The following is a 15,666-nucleotide window of genomic DNA, read 5'->3' as shown; positions in this document are numbered from 1 at the left end:
TTTTGTTATTCCTTCTTGTTTAGTTGGAGGACATAATAGCTCGTGACCACAGTCGGAGTTTGTTAGTTAATGTGCAGGTATGGTTTAGACACCTGTCACTTTCTTGTGACCCATAAGTCTCAGGCTTTTTTTCCCTCCCAGTGTTCAGATTTCTTTTGAAAATCTGTCACAGATAAAACAGCTCCCAGGCTGTGATTTTGTAAGGGTTTTAAACATAGCAAGCTAGATTATGCAACATCTCAAGAGTTGTTACTGTGATGGAATTCAGTTGCCTTCCCATCTTATAGAAAATTCAGTTGCATTTATCTTGATGGCTTCTTTCTTGAACGCAAACATGAGTGATGGTCACTGCAGGTTCATTTCTCTAAGGTGGGAGGTATTGAAAAACATCTAAACTTAAGCTTGAAAAAAAAAAGACTTAAGCTTTTGAAAAACTTGATAGAAGAATTTGTTTAAGGGAATTGCATCTTCTAGTGGATATGTTTCCAAGTATGCTGTATTCATTGATTGACCACCAGTTTCTCAAGGTTCACATGGTTTTAAATGACATCTCTTGAATTTTCTGTACAAACTAGATGTGAAACTGCTCCCATTAACATTTGACATTATTTAAAAATTTGTCAGTGCTGCCTGGTGGTGTTGTTAGCCTTTACTCCCAGCACTAAGGAGGCAGAGGCAGGCAGATGTCTATAATTCTGAGGCCAACCTGGATTACAGAGCGAGTTCCAGGACAGCCAAAGCTGCACAGTAAAACCGTGTCTTGAAAAACCAAAAACAAAAAAAGAAAAAGAGAAAATGAAAAGAACCAGACCAAAAAATGTTGTCAAGAAATGTAAGCAAATTTATAAACAAGGGTACCATATTATATACATATGCCATGTGTGCATATATCCTTAATATAAACATTTATAGCTTTAGTTTATGTTTCAAGTTGTCTTAGTACTTTTCTATTGCTGTGATAAAACACCATGACAAGACAACTTATAAAAGAAAGCATTTGACTTAGGGCTATCAGTTTCAGAGATTTCGAGTCTATGACCATCTTGGAGAGGAACAGAGCAGCAGGCTGGCATGGTGCACAGCTGAGAACGCACAGCTTGAGATACAACTCTGAGGTAGAGACAAATATGAGAAAGGTGTGGGTCTTCTGAACCTCCAAGCCCACTCCCAGTGACACACCTCCTCTAACAAAGCCACACCGCATCCTTCCCAAACAGTTCCATCAACTGGGGATGAAGCATTCAAACTTACGCTTTTAACGTACGTTTTCAAAGTATATATAAATAGTTGTCATATGATACAAGCGCATATATTGCTATATTTATATCTACGCACTGCATTCTTTCAGCTTTGTAGGATTTATATGAAAACATCTTGTAAATTCAAGAAGATGAGTATTTATGACAACTTGAGTTAAACAGAACTAAACTACACAGAAGTTTAAATTTTAGATTTTTTTTTTCTCTCTAATGATTTGGAAGGGAAATGGCAAAGAAACAATGCAATCTAAGAGCTTGGGAAGTAACATTTGAGGACTGTGCTGGCTTAGTTCCCTCTTTAGTCCTTAGCAGGTGCTCCTACAATGGGTGGGGCTCCCCGATGAACTCTTTGTCTCTCTCCTTTTCTCCTCTCCACCATCGCTTCTCATACCTTGGACCTCCTGTTGTTACTTGTATTTCTGTGAATTTCTGCTAATAGATAATGCTCCAATTTTCTGTCTTGGCAAGCAGACTAAATTCCCTTGTCATCTTCTTTACCGTCCCAAGTCTTCATACCCCAGGGAGTCCGTCACCATGCACTGGGAATTGTTCTGTCACATCTGTCGGGTTGACTGAGTTCCAGCTGTTGAGTAAGCGGACATAAACTGAAGGAACACAGAACTAACTAGGAGCTGTTTTCTGACTAGCTGAGTTCTCTGGTTAACCAAGAATTAACAAGAAAGGTTTGATATATATTAACTCTGGTCCTTCCTAAAACCAAGTTTCTACTGAATTAGGAAGACAGTAATTAGCATATTAGTTCTTCTGCTGAGCTCAATGATTTCCTGTTAAGTCTAGGCAGGCCCTGATTTTCCTATCTGCACTCTGGGACATCTTGAGGAATTACCAATTATGTGTTGAATGAGAGGGACGATTATTTTATTTATGCCTATAGAGATAGTTACATTGTACTTTTGTTATTTTGTTATCTATACACAGTATAGATAAAGATATAGATTTCTGGATCATTCTCAAAGTAAAAAAAAATGCATTCTTTGATACTACACCCATGCCTGGATCTCAGGCATCAGCATTATGACATGGCTAAAAGTAAGGACTTAGACTTTTGGCCCGAGTTATTTATGTTATAAAAGATGCAAGTAGGAAGTGTCTTGAGGACAGGATCTCTCATGTCGAATCCCACACTCTGCTCCAACAGAAAAATATTGATGAGGGCTGGAGTCCAGATGCACTTCAGAGATGCAGACAGAAGTGCTCAGTTAGCACCCAACACTAGTGTGTTTGTCTGTGTGGCAGATTTCTTTGAATCACCAAAAATTGCACCAAGCTCAAAAGATGCTCAGGCTCCGATTTAATTTTGCACTTAACGCTTCCCCAGACCCTCATATTGTTCAGCGGTATGTTGCACGACTGTTGCCTGTACGTGTGAAAAGTCAGAATGAGTGTTCCCAGCAGGTTGATGGCCTGGAGACGAGACATGTGTCTGAGGACATTTGAAAGTTGTAAAGGTATTATTCTCACATGGAGTTATTTCTCAGTGGGTGTGAACAACAGCAACCCAGCAAGCTGGTGCAGTGTGAAATAGAGTTTCCTGAAGGATGATGTGCAGACATATGCAGGAAGCCACATGCTTAGTACATGCACAGACTGCATGCCAAACTTTCAAGGGCCGGAATGTTTGCCCATGAGATGAATTAGGGTTTCAACGGTCTCCACTGTTAGCAGACCCTGGAAAGGACCGGATTGAGGTTGTCACTAGCCCCCTCAGGCCAGTGAGAGATGAGAAATGATGAGTATAGTTACAATGGAGAGCCATGATGATGAAATTGAAAGGGACTGGTTTTTTGAGATGCATCAAAAATCTTCCTATAGATAGTACCAGAGGCCCTACCCCTTCTTTGAAAGCCATTTTGCCTATTCTGTGGTAGATTGTGTCACTATTGTGGAGCCCTAGGGAGATTTTATGAATCTCTGTCGCTGAGCAAAAGGAATAATCCAGAGAGGTAAACTGTTCTTCCAGGGGTGCCAGTCTGCCAAGGAAACACCGTTCATGCTCACCTCCACCAGCTGAGCTCAGGTAGTATCTATGTTTTAGGTTTGTCTGGACCTTTCCTTGGACAGTTCAAATCTGGCATAAAGGTATTTTTAAAAATTCACTTTTATTTTTATTTTAAGTGTGTGTTTGTGGGAGTTGGTGGTGGTAATAGTGGTAGAGGTATTGGTGTTGGTAGTGTTGTTGTTGTTGGTGGTGGTGGTGGAGGTGGTGGTGTTGGTAGTGTTGTTGTGGGTGTTGCTGTTGTTGGTGGAGGTGTTGGTGTTGGTAGTGTTGTTGGTGATGGTGGTGGGTGATGGAGGAGGTGTTGGCTGTGTTGTGGTTAGTGGTGTTGGTGATGGAGGAGGTGCTGGTGTTAGTGTTGTTGTGGGTGGTGGTGGAGGTGCTGGTGTTGGTAATGTTGTGGTTGTTGTTGTTGGTAGTGGTGGAGGAGGTGCTGGTGTTAGTGTTGGTAGTGTTGTTGTGGGTGGTGGTGGAGGTATTGGTAATGTTGTTGTTGTTGTTGGTGGTGGTGGAGGTGGAGGTGTTGGTAATGTTGTTGGTGGTGGAGGTGTTGGTGTTGGCACTGTTGTGGTTGTTGTTGGTGGTGGTAGAAGAGGAGGTACTGGTGTTGGTACTGTTGTTGTTGTTGTTGATGGTAGTGGTGGTAGAGGTGTTGGTGTTGGCCGTGTTGTTGTTGGTTGTGGTGGTGGTTGTAGGCTTGTGTCACACAATGTACAGCTTGTAGGAATTAGTGGGAATCAGTTTCTCTTATTGCCATGTGGTTTCTAGGGACTAAACACAGGTTATCAGTCTTGGCAATAAGTGCCTTCACCCACTGACCTGTCCCACTGACCTGCATGAAGATGGTTGTGTGAACATTTTTCTTAGCTGCATGGTTCTCTGTGGCTTCTGTTAACTGCATGGTAAGGGAGAGGAGACAGTTGGAAGAGAGGATGGCATGGTGCAAATAAGTCATAGTAAGGTAATTCTGCAGTCAAAAGGAGAAGCGGGAAAAATGTGTATTTGGTACTTATTTTCCTCCACATGCTTCTATGAAGGGATTTGATGTGGCTTACAAAAATAAATAAATAAAGGTATGTATGCCATAAGGCCTGCAAAAATGTAAACAGAAAATAAAAATTCGAGAAGGAGGAAGATTCAAATATGCTAACTAAGAGGGTTAATGAGACTCAGAATTAGTCATTTCACTCCACAGATGGAGGTTTACTTATGCGCTTCGGTTGGCAGGTGTGCTGGCTGCGTGCTGTTAATCTCCAGGTTCATTGTGTGGGAGGCTCCAGTGAGTTCTTCCCTTCAGTCAGAAAAGCCCCAAATAAAGAGCTGCAACTTGCTGTGAATCCTCAAACTGGACAGTTTGGGGGTCAGACACCACTTCATTTTCCAGAGCTATGACTTGCTGTTCTGAGGTATGGTCATCAAGCCACAAGGGGCTGCTGACCCCAGCAACATGAACTGTGGCCACCTGTTCCTCATTTGAGTTGGCATTAGTTTATTTTCTGAAATAGCTTTGCAATGATCGAAGCAGCACATGCTTTTTTGCAAAATTCCAAATAAAAGTTGAAGGATGAACACGTAAGATCTTCTGCTCCCCAGTTACTCACAGGGACCCTGTTATTTTGGGGTTGCCTCCTTTGCAAGAGCCTCTGTTTGTGTATCTCACACAACCTGTGGGTTGTTCTTGGCTCTTCTGTTTTCTCACTCGTACCAAACACACTGGAAAGCACTAGGTGCGGGACCATCCTCATTTATAGACTCCACTCTTTATCTGCTTTATACTCTTGGCTCCTGTTCTGTGCTGCCAACGGCCCTCCCTGGGTAGTGCCATTGCCTCCTCCCACAGAACTGCCATAATCTTTTCTCAACACAGCAGGAGACTGTTCTTTGAGCATTCAGCCCAAATTCTGTACCGCCTAAAAAAATCTCTAATGACTTTCTGATTCACATCAAGGAAAAGTGAAATTATTAACTTTTCAGCCTGCATATCCCTTTCTGCCTGCCCTTCACCTGTTCACCCTCACTCGCTTCAACATTTGCATTTTAAATATTAAACGATAGCCAGCTGCCAATCGTACTGTACTTCAATTAACCAAGCATCTGCAGATTAGTGCTAGTGCTTCTAATTTTTCTTATTGTGAACAATGTCAAAAGAAAAGCACTAATGACTCTGTGATTGTGCAATTATGTAATTTCACTTTCGTTAATAGCCATATTTTTTCATTTCTCTGTTTAAAGGGTATACCAGTTGCACCATCACTGACCCTATCCTGGTCACAGCTCTGGCTCAGGCTCTGTGGAAGCCATAGCCGGCTACACAAGCCCTGGATTTTTGCATCCAGATTCCTATTTTAATGGTGGCTACGATTTTTGAACTACTGTTGGCACCACATTGAGTGCCAGTCTTCTCGCTCTGCCTTGTCACATTGGACAGGGAGACGGCTGTCTTGCAAAAGTGGAATTGTCACTAATTGGCCACAGAGGAAAGATTCAAATTCTTGCCAAAAGTCTCCTGCCTACTAAGGGAATAAAATCTTCTATATAACTTTCCCCTCTCATTAAAAAGAAGCAAACTCAATGCGAAAAGCACGCTGTGTGCTAGGCAGCTCTCTGGATGGGAGGTGTTGCTCTTGACCCGGCCCAGGTGAGGCCGCAGGTCTGGGCAGGAGGAGTGTTGTGTGCAGCGGTTGCTCGACAAGGGAGCAAGGAGGCTTGTCTGTGCAGACTTGCTTTCTTCATTGGTTTGTAATGTCCCGTTAGGAAACGTCAGGGAAGTGGTAACAGCAAACAAGGTTTGACTTCACTTTGCCTCTTCCGTTTACTAGGAGCAGAGCGCTTCAGGTGCTGGCCACACAGGAAATGAAGGCTCTGGAAAATGTTTGTCACTTGCAATGTTTAGTAGTCAACTTGCTTTTCATTATTGTGACAAAGTGAATTTAGCAAGAATTAAACATTGATTCACACCGAGATGCACATCACCTTACTTTTGCCTGCATAGTGGACATTGTCACGAGTGATTGCTCTGAGGGCTGAGCTGGAAACCATTCTTTTCCAAGTGCCACACAGTCTGAAGGTTTTTTTTTTATTATTAACATGTGATATATAATTTATAAAAATCTAACCAGATGATACTTTCCTGAACATTTCTGAGAACTGGATTTTAACAAATCTATTTCTATTTAAATTTAAAAGAATGCAAATATGTTTACAAGTCTAGAAATATGTATGTTGGAGTTTAAAATGTGATTGAATAAATTTTCAGGAGTTAAACCACTTATTTTTAGAATGTAAAGTAGGTTTTAATTTTAGAATTTCCTAAAATGAATAAAAAATATGAATGTTGCCTTCCATACCATGTCAGAACTTCGGGAAATAGTTAATCTTTGGGTGATTCACCGGCATAGATGATTTCATTAGTATTTAAAGTCCTTGGTGTTGTCATATTATAAAAGAAGTTTTAGGAAATTCTGACTCTGGTTCTTTCGTTTTTGTCCTTGCAAGACATCCAGCCCACGTGCGTCGACTCCTTAAATTCCCCAAGAGGAGGTTTGGAGAAATGGAGCAAGAGAGGAGTGAGAAATATTGGAAGACTGGACTGTGACCCGAGTTAAGGGTTGATGTGCCCAGGGGAGTATCTGTGAGTTAAGAACCATGCAGAGCGGCTAAAGAGCCTTCTCCTCATGGCTCCATGGGTTCACTGTCAAGTCATTCCACACAGGCATAACCAAATTTAACTTGGATTATTCAAAAATTTAAAGAATTAGTTTAAAAATTTAGATTCAAATAAGCCAGATTTTATTTCAGTTCATTAACTTTTAGAAATCAAAAGAAATTTAGAAAAATTTTTCTTTTTCTCTCTCTTTTTTTTTCTTCAAGCAACCTGACATACAAACTAGTTAAACCTTGCTATTCATTCCTTCCATTCTGGATCATGGGGATGACAGGTGGAAATTGCCCCAGGAGATTCCACCATGAAAATATCTCATATCACTTTACCTGTGGAACTACAGACATCAACTCAGCACTTCCAGACCTTGCACTTTCTGTGACAATAAAAGAACGACCCGCATATCACCAAAGACAGTGTCCCATTTTCTCTCAGTGTCCAACGGAAGGGATTGTTCACTTTATTCTCTTGAAATACGTTTTTTTCCAAACTAGCACAGCACGCATGACTACTTATCTCTTTACCTCCTTCCCTCCCCGCTTTCCCTGCATCTTTTGGAAGTGCTTCCTTCTAGCTCTGTATATTGGTATCTCCTAGTGTCTGTTTCATCCACCATTTTATAGGCAAACATGTTTAATTCCCACATAATTCCATTCAGTTGACCCTCAAGGTTTCCCCTGAGCTAAGACTCATGGATTCTTCTGGCTCTCTTACATCTTTCCCAGAGAGCGACTCCTCCCTCTTCTACCTTGTCACTTTCTACAGCTTTATCATATTTTGTTTTGTAATGGAACTTGCCATTAATATCTGCTTATTTATATGCTTCTTGTCTGTCTGGCCCTCACTTCTACTAAGATACGTAGAAGGATAAAACTCTAGCCGTAGCTGGGTACTTTGATAAACACCTGTAATCCCATCACTTGGGAAATGGAGGTAGGAAGATCAGGAGTTCAAAGTTATCCTGGCTGGAACAGTGAGGTCAAGGCCAACATGGGCTGTATGAAACCCTTCTTCTAATGGAAAAGAAAGAGAAAGGTTAGACAGACCATAAAGCAAACGAAGCATTCTCTCTAGTCTTGATCACCACTTTATTCCCAAACTTTAAGATGGGTTAGAAGATCCATCTTAGTCTCCCTGTGACTATTACATCTCTTTATTTAGCAGCTCAGAACACTAAGACCAGGGATGCGAAGGAACTTTCCCAAAGCTACAGGGATTTGGCTAGTAAGAATGCCATGTAACTAGAAAAGCAAGTTGTGAAGTTCTAATAGAGACATACAGAGAGCTAAGGCTGGGGGAGGTTTTACTGAGATGACAGCCTTGGGAAGAAAGACTATCTCAACTAAATTGATCTTGAGAAAGGCATTTCAGTCAGAGGATGGTCTGTTCAAAACCTAAGTATAGGAAGCCATGTGGGTTCCAGAACACTCTCATCCACCATTATGGATTTTAGCCAAAGCAGTGTACTGACCACAGCTACATGTACACAGATTAAATTTTGCATCTGTTAAAGACATTAAAGAAGACAAAAATCATTTGTAGACATTATTTTTTCATATGACGATAAGGAGTTTTCAAAGTCTCTTAGAGAGTTTTAAGAGAAGCATACCTAGCCTTGAGCCGAGTAGGCTGAGGATCCCATCTTCCTCATAGAGGTGTGCCCCAGTTGGTATAAAAAGCACATCCAGCATTTGGGGATCTCTTTGGAAAGAAGCAAGGGCTACTTGACCTTCAGAGTGGGCATTTCTGCTGGACTGGCACCAAGGTTCAGATGTTGGTCCAACCCCAATGGCCGTAGTTGAACCTCTCAGCCTGTGGGAAGACTCTTTACAACTCTGATCATCCTCTGTAGTCAGCAATGTGGTGATTGCTTCTGTATTCGTGAGGGATCAGTTCCCAGACCTCTCTGTAGTGAAGCAGGCTTGAGACTTTTATATAAAATAGTAAAGTATCTGTGTCTAACCTGCATCATCTTTCTGTGCACTCTATCATCTTTAGATCATTTTTAATATCTTATGAGGCATATATGCTGTGGAAACAGCATTTTTAAAGTTGGATAATAAGAAAAAGGTCTTCACATATTCATACAGATGTGATAGTTTTCAGTCAACAGTTGCATGAATCTTTAGATGCTGTAGAGGGCATGGCAAACAGTATCCTCCCGTTCTACATGACTCATTTGCTTGTGTAGAGAAACTAGAAAGGAGCCCACAAAGAGAGGCCCCCAGACAGACATCATTGTTTGTCTAAGTGCTACAGTTAGAGCCAAAAGACTTACCTTTCCTTTTGATTCCGTGGTCAACTCATTGTTTTTAATAATTGGATTAGGACTCTCTGCCAGTTCTTTCTTTCCGGGACCCCTTCCACACTTAACCTCTCTTATTGAGAGTCTGCATGTAAAATTCCCAGATTTTCAGTTTAGAAGTCCCAGCCACAAAGGAAACTATTATGTTGCATGAATTCTTCTCTTGGTAAAATATGAAATCAATATTTTCTTTTATTTAACATAATTTATCATATGGTTTTTGTTATCTTAATCATAAAATTAAAAAAACCTACAGTGAAAACCCTCCATGAAATATCTAGCATATTTAAATTACTCAAGGCCTGGAAGTTTGTATAATCCAAAAAGACTTAATGACCCCATAAATTTATACTTTGATTTTGAATATATTTTGGCAAACACGGGGAATATGAGATTGGAAGTCATTCTGGCTTCCACACTTGATTTATATTTATTTGTGAACTGCGGTTCCATTGGCTGGAATGCATTGAAAACTGGTGCTAATGAGATTTAAGTCCCTGTGAAATCTGAATCTCAGATGCCATCGTGTTCTAAAGTGTGATTTTTCTCTCACTTTTTTCAGTTTTATTTCTAAAATAATTATTATGTTAATCTATTTCTAACAATCCAAAATATGCTACCAGTTTTTAAATTCAATAATACTTTATGAGACAGGCAAGAAGCAAGCAAAATTAACCCTTCGAAATCTGTATATACCAGCAGGCTGATTGCTATGCTTTGGTCATTGACTGTTTACCCACAAGAATCAAAGTGGTGTTAACTGGAGGTTATGAAACCTTTGGGAGGAGCCTAGCAGAAAGACCTTGTCTTAGTTTCCTCTTGTCTCCATTTCAGCTAAATGTGATTACACACTTTCTGAAGGACTACCCTCACCTAAGGTTAAATCAATGGAGCCACCCAATCTTGGCCTTGAACCTCCCAAAGAGAGTTAAAGTTTTCTCAAGGACTTTATTGTAACATAAAATTGCTCAATCTATAGACATTTCTAGGTGATTGCAGTGTATCCTCTCTAATAAAAAGGGTTTAGGTAGCTCTATTGTGTTTATATTCATGTGTTTTGGGATTTTCCAATGGATGGAGAGTTTCTGATTATATTTTGTAATAGACTCTTACTATATTATAACAGAATATTGCTATATTATAAATTTAATGAATAATTTAATAACTTAAAACATTAATGACAAATGAAAAGTTTTTTAATCTAGAAAACAATTGAATATGCTGAGTTATATATGTATACTCACCTAATTTTTGTGAACCAGCCTTTGGCCTGTTGTAGGTCAGTGAGTTCATCACTTTCTTTTAAACACTATGGAGCTTCTGTATGATAAGACCATCCTTACTCACTTCCTTCCCTTATTTCTACAATTGTTCAGCTGAGGTTTTCTTCTGGGCTCGTAGAATCCCAAGGCATTCCAGCCATAAACTTGTGTCTGCCATAGAGACTTCTCAAACTCATTTTCCATCCCCCTTTCCATGGGACACTTTCCAGAGTTTTTTGTGAATTTAGCTACCCTGTGAAAATATTCTTTTCTAAGGCTAACTTAACAGTGGAGAAATTCTATCTTATTTCTTTGCAGTATTTAGATCAGACAAAAAAGCTACCTGATACGGAACTTACATGGTGGTTGACTTTGCTTATTATTATTATTTAAAATGTAAATTTCTGAGCCATGTACGTGAGCACTTATTAGGCACCCTGATTTTCTGTATGCTGCAGACATAGGTGTACAGGACTTTCATTTCTTCACTCCTTTGCAGCCCTGATGGACTTGAAACATTTTGAGGAGCGTGGCTATTTGGTGGCTAGGGATTTAGAAACGACCGCTGCCCTCACCACCACTCATGAGACAACCAGAATTTGCATCTAGAACCATAAAAGTAAAAGACAAACATGAAAACCCAAGGAAACAATTAACTTGCTGTTACATATGTTATCATCTGGTCCTGTGTAGGTCTGTGTCAACACAGATTGACAGAGTGATAGAACTTTATTAGACAATGGGAAAACTCATTTTCGGGTTTTATTGCCGTCCATCATTGCTCGCGTCCACCGTCCAGAGCGCCTCATTGTCGTGAATAATTATTGGGAGCCGTGGCTGGCTGTGGCTGATGCGGAAGTACAGTGGCTCACTGACAGGTGTTTTCTTCTAATTACCTCCATTAGCTCTCTTACCGCTGGCCTCTGTGTCCTGACTCCTGTTTTCTTTACCGAACACCAACGCAGAACTAACTGCTTTGGTGTGCGGCGAGATACTCAGTGCCCTACCTCCCATGGTCTGTTTCAGTCCAGGGTCTGCTATGGGTCGGGCTGTCCCCATCCCATAGTTTGATGGCTTGCTGTCTCACCTGTGCAGTATACACTGTCGGGGAAGGGAAACAAGCAGAAAGTAAAATCTGGAATTGGCAGTTGTGCAAAGGCGCAATGAAAGAAGATGCATTCCTGGGGAGGGCGTGGTCGTGGGGCTCATAGCCCAGTGCACCAAACCTACCTTGACAGGCAACAAGAAGCCTCCTTGCTTGGATTTAATTTATTTATAGATTATCTCAAAGTTGGGCCTTTATTGGGTCTTATAGCAGGCACAGTTTATTTCTTGGATTTTCTCTTCACAACATCTATGAGATTTTCACAGTCTCTGAAGTAACATTTCTAAGAAAGAACATTACATAATGTTCTGCATTGCATATGCATTTCGTGTTGCATACTTACGACTTTTTCATTATGGCCCTAAAAGATGATATTATTTTTACCTTCGTGTTTCTCTCCCTTCTTTCCATGTCTAGTCTTTCCTTTTGTTGTGTGTGTCAGCTTTCAATCACTTGAGATCATTAACCAATAAACAGAAAAGATTAGCCTGTATGGTGGCACATATCTGTGATTCTAGCACTTAAAAGGCTTTTGATTCGTGGTGGTTCCAGCTCACAATCGGGTAAACCCACTGCTCTTAGACCCTTTGTGGGTGGTTGTGGTGGTCTGAGTGAGGATGGACTCCTAGATGTTCATATCTGATTCCTAGCTGGTGGACTTCTTAGGAAGGTTTAGGAGTTGTAGCCTTGCTGGAGAAGGTGGTTCCTGGGGGTAAGGGCCGAGGCTTCAAAAGCCTGTGCCAGGCCCAGCCTCCAGCTCTTTCCCTCCTGCTTGTGGATCAGATACAAGTTTTCAGCTACTGCTCTGGTGTCATGCCAGCCTACCTGCTTTGGGCACTCACCCTCTGAAATGTTAACCAGCTTCCAGAGAAATTATTTTTACTAAAAGTTGCCTTGGTCCTAATGTCTCTTTACCATAATAGAAAAGTAGCTAAGACGGTGATGTTGGGAGGCAAGAGTGTAGGGCTCAAGATTGTTGGGTCCAAAGGAGTTGCACAAACATGGGGGACAGACCGCCAAAGTCTCTTAAACCAGAAGCAAACTTTATTCCAAAAAAATTAAAAATTAAGAAAATAAATCTCCATGGGGCACGAAAAACTTATCAGCTAGCTGAGACCACAGCCAGAGATGGACTTGTAAGACTGAGGTGATGGGCTGTTTCCAAACTCCCTTTTTTATAGCAAGAAGCAGCCATTAGGTGTGAACAAAAGATTTTTTCCAATCTCGAGGTAAACTCAGATACAAATTGTTTTTCTTTACAGTTTTCTTTATCAGGGTTTTTCAGTTAAACTAGTGTTTGTATTTAGCCCACCGTTTCTCTCAGGTTTCTCTCAGGTTCATGCTGACGGTGTTCAGCAAAGCTCTGCCTTCCTCTGATGCTGCCACTTTTGCATAGCAGGGAAGGGTATGGGACAATGCCAAACCAAAAAGTCACCTACATCCCATCATTTAAAAGTTAACTCAGGGGCGGGAGCTGTGGCGGCAGCGGCAGCGGTGACCTGGGCTGAGCGCTCGGTCCTGCCCGCTCCATGGCTGCCCCGGCGGCAACGACTTCCAGTGGTGCTTCTCGCAAGTGAAGGGCGCTGTTGTGACGAGGACGTGGCAGAAGCCGACATCATCTCCACTGTTGAGTTTAACTACTCTGGAGACCTTCTTGCAACAGGAGACAAAGGTGGCAGAGTTGCTATTTTCCAGCGGGAACAAGAGAATAAAGGCCGCGCTCACTCTAGGGGAGAGTACAATGTTTACAGTACCTTTCAGAGTCATGAGCCAGAGTTTGACTATTGGAAAAGTCTAGAAATTGAAGAAAAAATTAATAAAATCAGGTGGTTACTGCAACAGAATGCTGCTCATTTTCTACTCTCTACAAATGATAAAACTATTAAATTATGGAAAATAAGTGAACGGGATAAAAGAGCAGAAGGTTATAACTTGAAAGATGAAGATGGATGACTTCGAGACCCATTTAGAATTACAGCACTACGGGTTCCAATATTGAAGCCCATGGACCTTATGGTAGAAGTAAGTCCACGACGAATTTTTGCAAATGCTCATACATATCACATTAATTCCATTTCAGTAAATAGTGATCATGAAACATATCTCTCTGCAGATGATCTGAGAATTAACCTATGGCATTTAGAAATCACAGATAGAAGCTTCAACATTGTGGACATCAAGCCAGCTAACATGGAGGAGCTGACAGAAGTCATCCCTGCTGCTGAGATCCACCTACACCAGTGCAATGTGTTCGTCTATAGCAGTAGCAAGGGGACCATCAGGCTGTGTGACATGCGCTCCTCTGCCCTGTGTGACAGGCATGCCAAGTTTTTTGAAGAGCCAGAAGACCCCAGCAGTAGATCCTTTTTCTCAGAAATAATCTCGTCTATGTCTGACGTCAAGTTCAGCCACAGTGGTCGGTACATGATGACCAGAGACTATCTGTCAGTGAAGGTATGGGACCTCAACGTGGAGGGCAGGCCTGTCAAGACCCACCAGGTACATGAGTACCTACGAAGCAAGCTCTGCTCCTTGTATGAGAATGACTGCATCTTTGACAAGTTTGAGTGTTGCTGGAACGGTTCAGACAGTGCCATTATGACGGGGTCCTACAACAACTTCTTCAGAATGTTTGAGAGAAACACACGGAGGGATGTTACACTGGAAGCCTCGAGAGAGAACAGCAAACCCCGAGCCAGCCTGAAGCGCCAGAAAGTATGTACAGGGGGTAAGAGAAAGAAAGACGAGATTAGCGTAGACAGTTTGGACTTCAATAAGAAGATCCTTCACACAGCCTGGCACCCCATGGAGAGCATTATTGCTGTAGCTGCCACCAATAACTTGTATATATTCCAGGACAAAATAAACTAAGGAAGCTGACTGGAGGACCAAGTGTTGTCCTGCAGAGTTAAGCCAGTCGTTTTCCTGTCACAGAAAAGGCGTTGTCCTCTCCATTGAGAATAGTGATGCACTTCCACTTCCTCAGAGACACAGGAGAAGGGGTCTCAGCTGGAGTCTTGGGAGAGATGAGTGCCGCTGCTGAAAGGAAAACCTACTCGAAGCTGAATTGGTGGACTTTGTTCAATAAAGGCCGTTCCTCAATTGTATTTATTTAATTCTGAGCCTTCCTTTCCAACTTACTTATAGACCAAAAAACTAACATCTGAGAGGATAAAAAGCTCATCCCATCTCTGTCCAGCTCTTCCCTCTGTCTCTGCCATCCATCCCTGGAGCCCCAGTGGACTGCATCACCACTGGTGCGTGGATCCGCCCGAGCAGGCTCAGGCAGCTTTACTCACCCACTGTATCAGCCCTCACACCTCTGTGGAGCTACTTAATAAACACAACACACTGTGAAGTGTCTTTAAACCCCCCCAAAAAAATAAAAAATAAAAATAAAAGTTAGCTCACATTAGTTGCTGGTCAGGAGTGGCTGCAGGGGTAGGGGGTTATCTAAAAGCTGACCCTCAGTTTGCAAAGGGCTGCTTCAGTCCTGCGGACAAAGCCGTCAGTTGTAAAGCAAAGTAGCCCACTGTTAATAGTTAATCCTGAAGCTGCTGAGAAAGCTGCTGAGCCTGCTCTCAATGTCCTAAGCTTGCAACTTTATATTTCTTTATTTTACATTCTTATTTCTGGAATCTACATTTCCATATTTTTATTCTTGGACTCTTCAATGATGAAGCTAACTACTCCTCTTGTGGCCAGAAAGCAAAGGAGAAGGAATGGAAGCCTGGGAAGCAATACCCACTTCAAGAGCATCCCCTCACTACCTAAAGACATTTCTAAAGAGTTCACCAACTCCCTTAGGATCTCCCTGAGGACCAGGCCTTTACCACAGGCCTTCAGGAGACTTTCCAGATCTGTAGTATTCTTTGCCATCTTTTAAAAAGCAGGAAGGATTTGAGGCCTTGTCTGTCATTTTGACATTTCACAGAAGAGGTGAGACAAGAAACGGATCCCTCTAGATTGCAGATTCCGAAGGTTAGTCGCCCTTCCCATTGTTTCCTGAATCCTGTTTTATTGAATGTATAGCAAAGGTATCTTGTCACCAGTTGAA

The 15,666-nt window shown here is 41.6% G+C and overlaps 1 protein-coding gene across 1 annotated transcript; it reads left to right on the top strand.

The window, feature by feature from the left end:
• The first annotated feature begins 13,188 nt into the window (after nucleotides 1-13,188).
• Nucleotides 13,189-14,507, top strand: LOC121458392 (serine/threonine-protein phosphatase 2A 55 kDa regulatory subunit B delta isoform-like). The gene has a single exon (XM_041667660.1). It carries the CDS (start codon nucleotides 13,614-13,616, stop codon nucleotides 14,478-14,480), a length of 867 nt encoding a protein of 288 aa, XP_041523594.1. The 5' UTR covers nucleotides 13,189-13,613; the 3' UTR covers nucleotides 14,481-14,507.
• Nucleotides 14,508-15,666: the final 1,159 nt, after the last annotated feature.

Source organism: Microtus oregoni, unplaced genomic scaffold (assembly GCF_018167655.1).
Source record: "Microtus oregoni isolate MIOR12 unplaced genomic scaffold, Mior012 000017F_ref0000208, whole genome shotgun sequence".
NCBI classification, from domain to species: domain Eukaryota; kingdom Metazoa; phylum Chordata; class Mammalia; order Rodentia; family Cricetidae; genus Microtus; species Microtus oregoni.
The sequence above is the reverse complement of the archived record's forward strand: the minus strand, read 5'-3'. Positions and strand labels throughout refer to the sequence as shown.